Consider the following 12216-nt stretch of genomic DNA (forward strand, 5'->3'; position numbering starts at 1 on the left):
GAATAGGAGAACATCCTGTGGGTCAGATGGTCATGGGCAGGGAAGAAACATCTTAGACCAAGTTGACTAGCGAAAAAGCCAGAACGACCCCAGCAAAGGAAGACATTATATAGTGGACTGGGATTCGAGGCCCTGGACACTGAGGAAGGCCATGATCTTAGGCAAGTCCCTCTGCTTCTCTGGGCCTAACTGTCCTTCCTCAGCTGTCGGTTTAGGCTGGTTGGGCCAGAGGGCTGCAGAGCTGTGTCTGCAAGATTCCTTGGCATCCCGCCACCCAGGCAGGGCCTGCACGCTGCCGTCCTTAAGGCAGTTTCTTCCCTGCACACCACCACTTACAAACGTAGGCCTCCCCCTTTGCTGGGAAAGTGATCAACCCCCAAGCCGGGCTCCCGTTCCAACCTGCTCCCAGAGGTTAAAGGCTAGTTATTAAGGCAGTTTAAGAAATGGACATTCCTCTCGCTCCTCGGATCCTTCGCGTGTTCTGCTAACACCAAGGCAGCAGAGAGGGGCGGAAAGGGTGGTGGAGGTGCCAGGGCGGTGGCCTCCTTCAGCCAGGCCCAGCTTTTTCGGGCGGCCTCCTGCTGGGACAGCGGGGGTAGCCTGGAGCACCCCCTCCGCCCTCACCACCTTTCTTTGGAGAAGGCCTCTGTCTGCACGAGGTCGCCAGGGTGCTCGGAGATGCATGCGCCGTTGAGGTCGCCCAGTTTATTGTCTGGCAGGTCCTCGGGCTTCGTGCAGAGCTTCAGGGCGCGGGAGATGAACATGTCCAGGTCGAACTGGGGGCTGGCGCCCCCGTCGACTGGGGCCTGGCGGCCGGGCGGAGAGGCGGACAAGCGGCGCTCGGCGTCGGGGGGCGGGCTGGCGCGCTCGGGGCCGCCCTGCGTGCTCTTGACCCACTGCGCGATCTCCAGGAAGAGACTGGCCGGCTCGTCCTCGCGCGCCACCGAGTCCGCCGCCACCGCGGCCGTGGGGGGCGCCCCTGCCGCCTGCTTCCAATGCGACAGGTCCAGGATGAGCTTGGGCTCGGAGTAGTGGTGCGACTTGTTGTCGCGCCACAGCAGCTTGTCCAGGTATGACGGGGAGCCCACCTTGTAGTCACACGAGCGCCCGTAGTCGGCCTCGAAGGCGCGCTCCATGGACGAGTGCGACTGCTCCAGGAAGCGCCCCGAGCTGCTCTGCGAGTCCTTGCGCGGGTCCACCTGCACGTCCTCCGCCAGCGGCGCCGAGCCCGCGCGCGGGTCGCGCTGCACCTCGCTCGCGTCCTGGCACCTGTCGGGCCGCCACTCCAGGTCCGATGACAGGCTCACAGGGTACCTGCAAGGGTACAAATGGAGCGGTGATTGGACCCCCGGGGGTTGGCTTCAGGCAAGGAGCCACGCCCCCTAAGCCCTGTCTGCCACTCACAGGCCTGCTTCCCACTCCTGCCAGCCTCGGACCTCCACCCCCAAGGAGGGGCGTGGTAGGACGGGTAACCGTGAGCCTTGAGGGCTCAGCGGGGGGGGGGGGGGGGGGGGGGGGGGACCAATTGTCCTGCTTAACCCTTGCATTCTTTTGCATGCACTGGAAGCCCTACACATAGTTCTTGAGTACCAACAATGGGCCAAGCACTCACTGTTCTAGACATTCCTGGACACAGTAATGAATGCAACAAAAAAAGTCCCTGTCCCCCTGGAACTTTCTAGCGGATCCACCTATGTAATGCTTCTCAAACTCTGATGTACAGACACATCACTTGAGGATCTTGTTAAAACGCAGATTTTGATTCAGTAGACCTGGGGTGGGGCCCGAGATTCTGCGTTTGCAACAAGCTCACAGTTGATGCTGACGTCGCAGGTCTCAGGACCACATTTTGGGTAGCAAGGCCCCATGAGTTTTTCTCACCCGGGCTCAGTTTAGACTCACGCAGGGGAATTAAAAGTGAAATCCCATGCCTGCCTCGCTGCCCCCCACCCCAATACTGATTCAGTAGGTCTAGGGTGGACCCCTGCATCAGTGTGTTTATAAAAACTCCCAGGTGATTCTAAGGCCCAGCCAGGGCTGAGGACCCCTGTCCTAGTGGATCGGGTTGGTGCCCCACAGTGCCCTGCACTGACGCAGAGCAGGTGGGCCTTGCAGACAGATTACAGACACCCTCAGGAAAGACCAGAGATCCTTGGAATTCTGCCCTATGTTGATGCCCCTGAGCTGACCCAGAGCAAAGGACGGGGAGATGGACTGGCTGAGCCCACCCCTCCTTGTGCCAGGGGCTCCTGGCAGATCCACAGTGGGGGCACAGCGGAGGCATCAGCCCACAGCCAGCTGCTCCCTGAGCAAGAGGCCTGGTGCTCACATGGGACCAACAGACAAGCCAAGGACAGCCAGGTTTGGCTGTGTGGGGCACACCAGGCAGCTGCGGTCCACAGCACGTGGTTTGAGACGCACGGGAAGGCCTCAGTCCTGTCCACCTCCCGGTGACATCACTGGAGTTGAACACCCCTCCTCACTTGAATGGCCTCGAGATTGCAGAGATTTCTAGGAGGAAGAGCTTGTGAGGACCTAGCCCTTGGCTGCTCTACTCCAAGAGCCAAACATACATTATCTGTAGTCTTCCTACAGCCCTTCGTGTTATGGCCTCTGCTTCACAGACGAGGACATCGGCATTCGTGGAGGTTGAGTAGTTTGCCCACAGCAGCAGGGCCTTGGTCAACCTCCCCCCTCGTGCAGGTGTGATGGGAAAGGTCCCAGCACAGATGCGCCAGGTTGAGGGGTGGTCGGAGTTGACCAAAGAAACCCTGCTGCTGTTTCCCTGGCACCTACCCTAGGCCACGGCCATGGTAAGTATAGGATGAACCTCGCTGAGCCAAGCTCCACATTCTGTGGAGGAAGGAGAGGGGCTGCAGGGGCCACAGTCAAGGGCAGGCCTAGCATGGCGGTGGCAGAAGAGTGAGGCTTCATTAATCTCTATTTGCTGGCAACACTTGAAAACAATTGACAACAACAAATGAGCAAACCTGCCCCAAAATAGCAACGTTGCCCTGGCCCTCCCTCGGTGCCTCCTTAATCTGAAACCCATCATCTGTCAAATGACTGAAAAGGAGAAATTGCTCATCTGTCACTTATATAACTAGCTGTCACATTCCCACAGCAGTGGGACTCCCAGTTAGGTTCCCCCGGAGTCCTCGCCGCTGAGCCCTCGACTGCTATTTCCAGACTCCCACCCAGAATTAGCAGATGGTGATGCCCAAACATTTAGCTGCCTGATCTAAGAACGTCAGAACAGGAAACAATCTAAGAGATCATTACGTGGCTAGGCAGAAACTGTTCAAAAATGTATCTTCTACCCAATGCTGATTCACTGGTAGTGGCTTCCAGGGGCACTTGCTGAGGATTCTGAAGCCAAGTTCAGTTTAGCAAGAAACAGGGGAATGTGGCCTCTAGACACCAGGGCTGGAAGCGCCTGGACCCGCACCTGTCCCAGTTGGAAAGCTGGCTCTGGTTGGAGGCCATCAGCACGATGTCGTCAATCTCATCCTCGATGCGGAAGGGGTGCTGCGAGGTGGGCTCATCCTCGGGGCACGAGTACGGGCTCATGTAGGGGTGCTGCAGCCCCATCTCGGCTGTTAGGCGATCCATGGGGTTAAAGGTCAGGATCTTCTCCAGAAAGTCTATGGCTGTGGGGGGGCAAAATGGGACAGGAAGGTCATCGGTTGCCCCTGCCAAGCTGAGAAGGGGATGCCGACACTCCCTGGAGTTTGTACTTTTGCTTTTGTAAAAAAAGGTTTTTAGCCATTTTCTTTCTCGAGGTGGTCACCTCAACCCAGTGACGAAGGCAGAGCCCACGCTGCCTTCTTGACTCTGCAAACGAATCCAGTAGAGACCGAGGGGTGGAGTGACCTGCTCAAGGCCACGTTGGTTAGAGGAGGTGGAGGGCTGGAGCCTGCCTTACACTGGTTCCTCCAGAGACAAGGGTTGGGGTGCAGCTGGCTTATGTGGCAGGGGACCCCAGGAAACACAGGTAGGGGAGTGGGGGAGAGCCAATGTGAGCTGTATTAATGGGCAGGTGGCCCCTGTGGGCACCTGGGGCTCAGTTCCACTAGTGTCCTCCAGGAGACAGTGGAGGTGGGTCCACTTGCAGGGCAGGGCAGAGGGCCCTGCTTCTGAGCCCTCGGGCAGGAGTCCCAGGAGCCAGCAGTGAGAAAGGTGACACAGAGGAGAGGTAGGACAGGGCCTCCACAGCCCGGAGCTCCTGGTCTGAGTCTAGAGCTCTTTCTACCATGTGCTGCCCCTGGAAGTGTGACAATGGCAGTCAGGTTTGACAGCTAGCTAGCTAGAGATTCAAAATACTGAACAACCAGGCTGAAGGCCCCTGCAGTGCTGGGCAGTAGCCCTTTAACGGCTAGATCAAGGGGTGTTCTGGGCAGTGGGGACCTGGGGAAGGGAAGGACACCCAAAAGCCTCGTGCAGAGGTGGTTACCAGCCAGCCTGAGAGGATATGAAGATCAGGCAGCCTGCAGGCGTGTGCTGGCTGAACACCAGCTCTGCACACGGGTACCAGTGTCCCTGCCCCAGAGCAGGGGTAGGGGACACATCTGTCCTGGGAGCCCTGCCCTGGGTGATCTCAGAGCAAGGTCTAGCCTAGAGGTTTGTACTCCTTCCCAGCGCTGGAGTCAGGCTCCATTTCGATCATGACTCGGCCACTCTTGTTACAGCCCACGTAGAGTGGGAGGAGCAGAGCTGAGCTCAAGGCCTAGGCTGCCGAGCCCTCCGAGGGGCTCCTGGTGGGCCTTAGCCCACTCCATTAACCTGCCCCTCACACCAGCCCTGGATCTCTTTGCAGGAAAATTCATCAGTGATGCAGGGAATCAATGGATTCAGAAGATCGCTGGTCTCCCAGGAGGCTGCGGTGCCGTGTAACCCTAGACGGAAAGACTAGTTAAGCAGCAGTAACTCTGATCAGCCCAAACACTCTGACACTGCGAGGGTGTTTCTGGATCTGGGGTCTCAGACCTAAAAGGGCATCCGCCTCACAAATCCCCGGGACTGGAAGAATCGGGTGATTTGGTGCAGGGCCCAGCTCCAGGCCTGGGCAAGTCTTTCTTCTCTTTGGGCTTCCAGCCCCTCCCTCAGCCCCACCCATTCATTACTCGACCTTTTGACAAAGAAACAAGGGAACTAAAGCTCTAAACATTGGCAGGCAGCAGCACCACTGTCATCAGCATTAGACCAGCGAACCCTGGAGGTGGAAAGCACCAAGCCCAAAGCCGCCCCACGGACTCCAGCAAGCGTGAGTCTCCGCTTCCCTCTCCCCGACAGCTGCTCCCCAGCGGGTCCCCAGACGCTTCTGGGAAGCCCTGAACACTAGAAGAGTCTTCCTTCTATCAAACCCAAATCTGCCCCCTTTGACTTCCACCCCTGGGCCTAGCTCTGCCCTCGGTGAGGCCCCCATCAGTATGTCCTCTCTGCCCCACGACTGCCCCCTCATGCTTCCAGGCAGCAGGCACCTCCCACGCAAGCCCCCTCCTGGCCTCCCCTTCCCAGCCTCTCCTGCGCTGGGACGTGGCTGTGCGCCTGGGGCGGATGAATGTGGGTGGAAGTGATGTGTGTACCCTACTTCCAGGCCTGACCCAGAAAAACCTGCAAGAGTCTCTGCCCGCTGTCCCCTGGCTCTGTCTGGAAGTGGATGCCTGGGGTGACGTTGAAAGCCACATGCTGAAGATGGCAGGCCTTCTGATGGCCTGGGTCCCAGCGTCCCAATCTCCCCTGTCCCCCATGCTCCCAACTCTACACGTGAACAAACTGCTAGTGGGTTGAGCCACGGAGATTTCAGGGTTATCGCCCCAGCACTAGCTTCACCCTAACTCCAGACCCCTCCTAAATGCCTCTTCTCTGGCTCAACCTCCCCGGAAGTTTTTCAGGCATTTCTTACATAATGAGGCTTCTATACAATTTTGTCACCTTCCTCTGGCCCAGTGGATTCCAAACTCAGCTCCTCAGAGCCCCAGGCTTCTGGAAGGATTCTTGGGAGCATCTCTCCAGAGTGAGGGGCAGTGGGCAGGACCCTGAGTCTCTTGACCCTGCGCCGCCACCCCAAGCATGCCTTTTCCCTGGCTGTGTGTTGGGTTTCTTCATCAGAGTCATCACTTCTGGTGTATTCATATCTTGTGATAATGGAGCTCAGAACTGAATGCCCCACTGCAGTCTTGGGGCCTCCCTCTCTTGTCCTGCACCTGTCCCATATGGGCATTTTGGCTGCTGAGGGAAGCTGTGCCCTAGACTGAATCCCTGGAGCCTCTGAGAGATACAGAGACAGATCTGGCCTCTTCCCAGGCCTGCGGGGCCTCGAACCTACGGCAGAGGGAGTGGAGCTGAGGGCCACCGATGGCTCCTCTGGGCAGTGGGCTTGAAGCTCTTTCTCCCACTGACATTTCATTTCACCGGTGCCCCATTACCCCAAGGCCAGAGGCCGACTGGGGTCGCTTTTCAAGGCCAGAGGCAGACAAGAGAATATTGGAGAAAGTGGGTGCACTGGGTGGGTGAAGCAAGCCAGACGCCAGTGAGAGTCTGCTCGGCTGCAGGGCCAAGTCTAAACTCGTCAGCTGGGCATTTGGGGCCCTCCAGCCTCTGGGCCTTCCCACTGTCCCACTGTCCCCTCCTGCAATCAGGTTTGTGACACATCTCGCTCATGGGCCTCACCACCTCCTCCAGGCCAGCTTCTCTGTCCCTCTCAGAGCTTGGCGGCTCTCTTCCCCTTTCTAAGTACCCAGAGTGCTCCATGGCCCCGTAGGACAAGCTCCTTAACATGCACACTCATCTCAGTGCGTGTCCCCTGTCCTCCTGCCAGACAACCTCGTGTCCCTAGCACAGATCTGTCGCCACAGTGGCTTAATAAATATTGACTGATGCTGGGGACAACAGTGAGGAGCTTTATTTTCTACCAGGCTGCAATTCTGGTTTCTTCTGGAAAATGCCCACCGCTCTTGGCGCCACGTCACCCAGGGGCCACTGTGTGTGTGGCTGATGGTTGTGGGGGGAGGTGGCAGGACGTGGCTGGCACAGCCCTGGAACAGAACTTACGAGACGTGAACACGGCTCTTGGCACGTGGTGGGGTTTTTACAGAGGCTTGGGAATCAAAGTAAATATGGACGGGCTGAGTCTTAATTTATGGTGGGAAACTGAGGCAGTTTACTGATGGAATGGGGATGGTGGCCAAAGACAGCGTTAGTCCAGGTTCTTCGTCTCTTGATGGGGAGGAGCATGGCAGAGACAGCCAGTTTGCACCCTAAGTTGGCTGCACAGGACAGAGGGGGCTTGGGCGGCCCGTATGATCTTGCAGAGCAAGTTCACCATATTCGCCCTGGACTATCTGCCTTTGGATTATTATGGGAGACAGAAAATACTTCTTTTTAATAAATAAGAAACAAATATTACTATTTCTTTTATCATTATTCAAAAAAAAATAGGGAACATATTATTTAAGCCATTGAGAATTTGGGTCTCTCTTACAATTGGCTGAAGCTATACCCAACTCCTACAGGGATTTCCAAAGGACGCCTCTGGCAGGTGTGAGGCCCAGTGATAATGAGATTTATGGAGCAACGACCCTATGCCAAAGGCTTGATGAGTTCTATTTTACTTAATTGTCACAACCACCCTATGTGTTACGTATGGTTATGGTCATTTACAGTTAAGGAAATGGAGTTCAGAGAAGTTAAGTAACTTGTCCAAGGCCACACAGCTACTGGCTGGTGGAACTGGGACTGGAACCTGGATCTGGCCCATGAGCTGAGAAAGCTCCCATTCTCTAACCCCCCACCATGGCTTCCACGGGGAAAAAAGCAAAGGGGGTGAAGGAGGAGAGGAAGGAAGGCAAGTGAGAAAGACGAGAAGGAAAAATGAAGCAAAACTGGGGGTAGGGTAGGGAGGACCAGTAATGACCGCCCCAGGGCTGCCTAATGGCCGAACTCCAGAGGCCCAGGATCCTCCGCCTGGAAGTGGCTGGGGCAGATCCCCCACCCCCACCCCGGCACAGAAAGAGCCTTGACTTCTGTATCCGAGGACGTGCTCAGGGCGCTCGGCCGGCTGCCAGGCTCAGGTACCTTCACTGTTCACTTCGGGGAGCAGCTTGCGCAGCGGCCGCTTCACCTCCCAGGTGCTGCTGACGAAGGAGGGCATCACCCTGAGCAGCTCGTCCTTGTCCTCCTCCCGGATCACAGGGATGGTCTCCAGGATGAGCTGCATCTGCTCCAGCTCGTGAGCCCCTGCGGAGGCAAACGCCAGGTGGGTGAGTGTGTGCCCAAGTGGCTGCCGCGTTCACAAGCCCCAGAGCGGCTCCAGGTGGCCGGGGAAGAGCAACAGGGGACAGTGGGATGGCAATGGGCTGGGACACAGGTGACCTGGGTTCTGGTCTTCTGTCACTAACTTGCTGTGTGACCGTGGGCAGGTTGCTGCCGTCTCTGGGGCTTGGCTTCGTCAACGTAGCAAGAAGGGTGAATGTGGTCGTGTCCGAGGCCCTGGCCATCCCCTCGCATTCTGTGCCTGTGGTGCTGACAGTCTGACACGGACCGAGGCAGCCAGCGCTAAGGTGACAGGGACTGCCTGGCCCAGTGCCTCCCAGCGCTCCTTCCCACACCCTCTGCACCGTCTTTACCAGGCTGGGGAGGGAAACAGCTGTAAGTCTAGAAGTGAGCCTTTCCCTGTGGCTTCCCATTAGGACAGTCTATCCAGAAAACTCTCAAGAGAAAACTCTTTCCCCTCCAACTGCAGCCACTAACTTTTTCTCTTGGAGAGTTCTGAGTCAGTATCCAGGGCTAGACCCCCCTCCCACATGTTCTCCTCCTGCCTGGAATTGGCTGGAACACATGGAGCTGTGAGGTCCGTGCAATTTCACTTGGAAAAATAAGGTAGCAGGATGGTTCACCCTGGGCACAGAGTGGCTCAGTGTGCATTGTTAGTTTCTGTTGTTGTTGTTCTTTTAACCCTTTGTGTCTCCGACTGGACCATCAGCCCTTTGAGAACAGGGACTATGTCTGACTCAGGCTTGTGTCCTGGCACCTGGTCAAGGATCCACCAAAGCACAAAATCCACCAGAAGGAAGGCACTAAGGGCTCCCCAGAGTCCGGTGGGTAAATGAAGACGTTTGCATGTGGGGCCCAGGTTTTGGGGGTCATGAGCCCTGATTTCTGCTTCATGTCACTTTCTTGTCATTGTTTTCCTTGACTTGGTTTTTTTTTTATTTAATTTTACATTCAATAATATTTGTATGTATCTTAAATACTTTCTGGAAAAAGTTGACAGCATGAATGAAAGAAACAATAGCATAGAATAACACCCTCACTGCTGGGGTTGGACATGAAGTTTTCTGGGTCTCTTGTCACTCCTCATTGGATAAATTTGTTCCTATAGCTCCTAACATTTACCTGTACCCGATATAAAGACCTTCTTGGCTATTTAGACATGGCTTTGTCTTAAAGTCCTGCCAATGTGCCCTTAGCAAGGCCACTCTTAGCCATTTCCTAGTCTCTGAGCTCACTTCCCCACCCTGCATTATTTGAAGACGATTCACCTGTTAAACAAGAGGTGAGGTGTCTAGGGCCCCTTTCTGGGGATGGCATCTAAATTCTGTCCTACGATCCTAAGTTCCCTGGTGGAGAGAGTCTCATCTGACTTTCTCTCACTGCCTCCTAACTGTCCCCCTCTCGCTGTGCTCGCTGTCCCCGTCCTGGGCACCATGTTCTGTGCACACAGAACAGTTGTCAGAGCCTGGGGCCTCGACTGGTGAGTAGGACGCTCCTTCTCCCCTGCGGCTTGAGCATTCTGCAGCGCCTGCTGAGCTGATTGCTGCACCAGCCGCCTAACACACGGTCACTCGACAAAGGGAAAGAACAGCCAGGCCAGTGACAGAGAACTGCCAGCTCCACGCAGGGCTGCGGGGGCATCGCGAGCAGCCCTGACACTTGTAGGCTCAGGTTGGTGGAGAGAGGGAAAGTCGGGATTTCAGGGTGGACGGAACCCAGATGGATACTAAAGACACATCTTTGCTCCCAGGGACACCAGAAGGGCCACTGCTGTCTTATTTGTTGTGGGACTCAGAGGCTTTGGTTAGGGGACTCTTATAATATTAGGTCCTGGGTTATGAATGGGCTGGGGTGACTCATCCCACTCCCTCCCTCGCCCCCTCCTTTCCCTGCAGTGCAGGGTGAGGCAGCCCCAGGGGCGCACGACTGCCCCGCAGGCTTCAGTGCCGGCCAGCCTCCGAGGAGTCGATAGAGAGCAAAAGGTGCTCCTGCTGGGCAACGCCACAGTCACTGGTCAAGTGGGGGGACAGGGTGGGTGACTACTCAGGCCTTCCAGCTTTAATGTCCTTTTCCATTCCCTGGACACTCTGGGTGATGACACAAAGTCCAGGGCATGGACACGGAAATGACAGGCTGAAGAGGGCGGTGAAGGTCCCAGGAATTGAGGATGTGGGGACTCTGAGGCCAGGATAGTAGACGAGTGAGCCACACCAGCCACACAGAACGGCAGTGGGACCAAGAGCGGATGGGGAGCCGTGATGTGGGTGGTGACAGCCTCAGGGTGGGGGTGACGGAGGTGAGTAGGTGTTGGCATGGGAGGACGAGGTGGGGAGGAGACACCATCTGGCTGGCATGTGCCACAGAGAAGGGTTGCTTTTTTATAACAGCAATGAAGCAACAGTGAGCAAGAAGGAGGCTGAGGCTGTCCCACTCCTGTGCGTGGGGAACGGGAGAGAGGACCCCTCAGCTGAAGAGAGCCGAGGGGAGACGGTGTCTTCTGGGGAGAATGGGGTGAGGTAAGGAGTTGGAAGCACACGCAGCAGGGGGCCGAGGCGAGGCAGGGAAGGAGGGGAGCACCGAGGAATGAGGTCAGGCAGGAGGACAGGTGCGAGACGGGCCAGGGGGCCCGAGCAGTTTGGAATCCAGGCAGAGGAAAGGCGGCCAGGAGGCGGCTCATAGGGCTCTCTCTGACAGCCATGCCAGGGCCGGCACACATGGAGGCCAGCTGGCGTCACCGTGGGCCTCCAACAATGACTGTCTGGAGCATTTCTGGGCTTCCAGACCCTGCAAAGTTAGCCTGCGGTGGAGGGGTGGGTTAAAATTCTATGAGTGAGTGAGAGCAGCACTTAGGGCTGGGGGACATGGTGGGGTGAGCAGCAACTGAGGAGGCCTGGCCAGCGAGGTAGGAGGAGGCTGCCAGCCCAGGGAGCAGAGAGCTTCAAGAAGGAAGGGATGGTCATCGCTGACCAATGCTGCAGGATGAGGCTAAAGTGGATTCCACTGGATTAAGAACATGGCAGTCTGGGTGGGCACAGCTCCAGCGGGATGGCGGGGGTGTGAGCCGCACCGCAGAAGAATGAGGACAGAATGGAAGAGAGCGAATGCTCTTCCTAGCAAGGAGAGAGAGGGCGAGAATGAATATGAAGTGCAATGGGAGTGACCCATGCCCTGGGGAGTTAGGGAAGACAAAACACAAACTGGGTTTTGAAGGCTCAGTAGGAGTTTTCTAAGCAGAGAAGGGATCTTTGTGCCACGGTGAACAAAAAATGATGATGGAGTAGGAAAAGCTGTGGGTCATTTGATGTGGCTGCAGGACAGGGAACAACGGCAGGGAGAGAGGAGGAAGGGGCTGAAACATAGGGTGGGTGTTTTTAACCATCAATCTCAAGGCATTTCAATATAAGTGTGTCTCAGTCCATTCGGGCTGCTGTAACAAAATACCATAGACTGGGTGGCTTCTAAACATTCATTTCTCACAGTTATGAAGTCTGGGAAGTCCAAGATCAAGGCACTGGCAGATTGGTGTCTGGTGGGGGGCCCATTCCTCAAAGATGGCGCCATTGTGTGTCCTCACACAGTGGAAGAGGGAAACAAGCTCCCTTGGACCTCCCTTATAAGGGCACTAATCCCAGTTATGAGGGCTCCACCCTCATGACCTAATCATCTTCCAAATGCCCCACCCCTTAATACCATCATATTGGGGGTTAGGATTTCAAACTATGAAATTTAGGGGGACATAAACTTTTAGGCTGTAGCAAAGAGGTTACTCGATTGCAAAAGTTCTGTGCTCAAAGGGCTATTTTTAGCCTCTCCAGTATTTTCATCTGAATTTATAATAAGGTGCCTCCAGGTAGTGGAGCCACAGAAGTAATTTCAGCAAAAGATTGGCATGCTTTGTGTTTGGCATGTGTTTTGCACTCAGCTCTCCTTCTTACAGAACGA

The 12216-nt window shown here is 55.9% G+C and overlaps 1 protein-coding gene across 1 annotated transcript in view; it reads right to left on the reverse strand.

Annotated features, from left to right (window-relative positions):
* Window positions 1-607: 607 nt before the first annotated feature.
* MAPK4 (mitogen-activated protein kinase 4) overlaps window positions 608-12216 on the reverse strand; it is a 47921-nt gene continuing 36312 nt past the window's right edge. Inside the window, exons 3-5 of the mRNA XM_069467996.1 lie at window positions 8077-8238; window positions 3437-3650; window positions 608-1314 (exon numbers count right to left, since the gene is read on the reverse strand). Of these exons, the coding sequence (XP_069324097.1) occupies window positions 621-1314; window positions 3437-3650; window positions 8077-8238 (1070 nt within the window). The 3' untranslated portion in view covers window positions 608-620. The remainder of the gene's footprint in view (window positions 1315-3436; window positions 3651-8076; window positions 8239-12216) is intronic.

The sequence above is a fragment of the Eulemur rufifrons genome, chromosome 5, assembly GCF_041146395.1.
Source record: "Eulemur rufifrons isolate Redbay chromosome 5, OSU_ERuf_1, whole genome shotgun sequence".
Taxonomy (NCBI): Eukaryota; Metazoa; Chordata; class Mammalia; order Primates; family Lemuridae; genus Eulemur; species Eulemur rufifrons.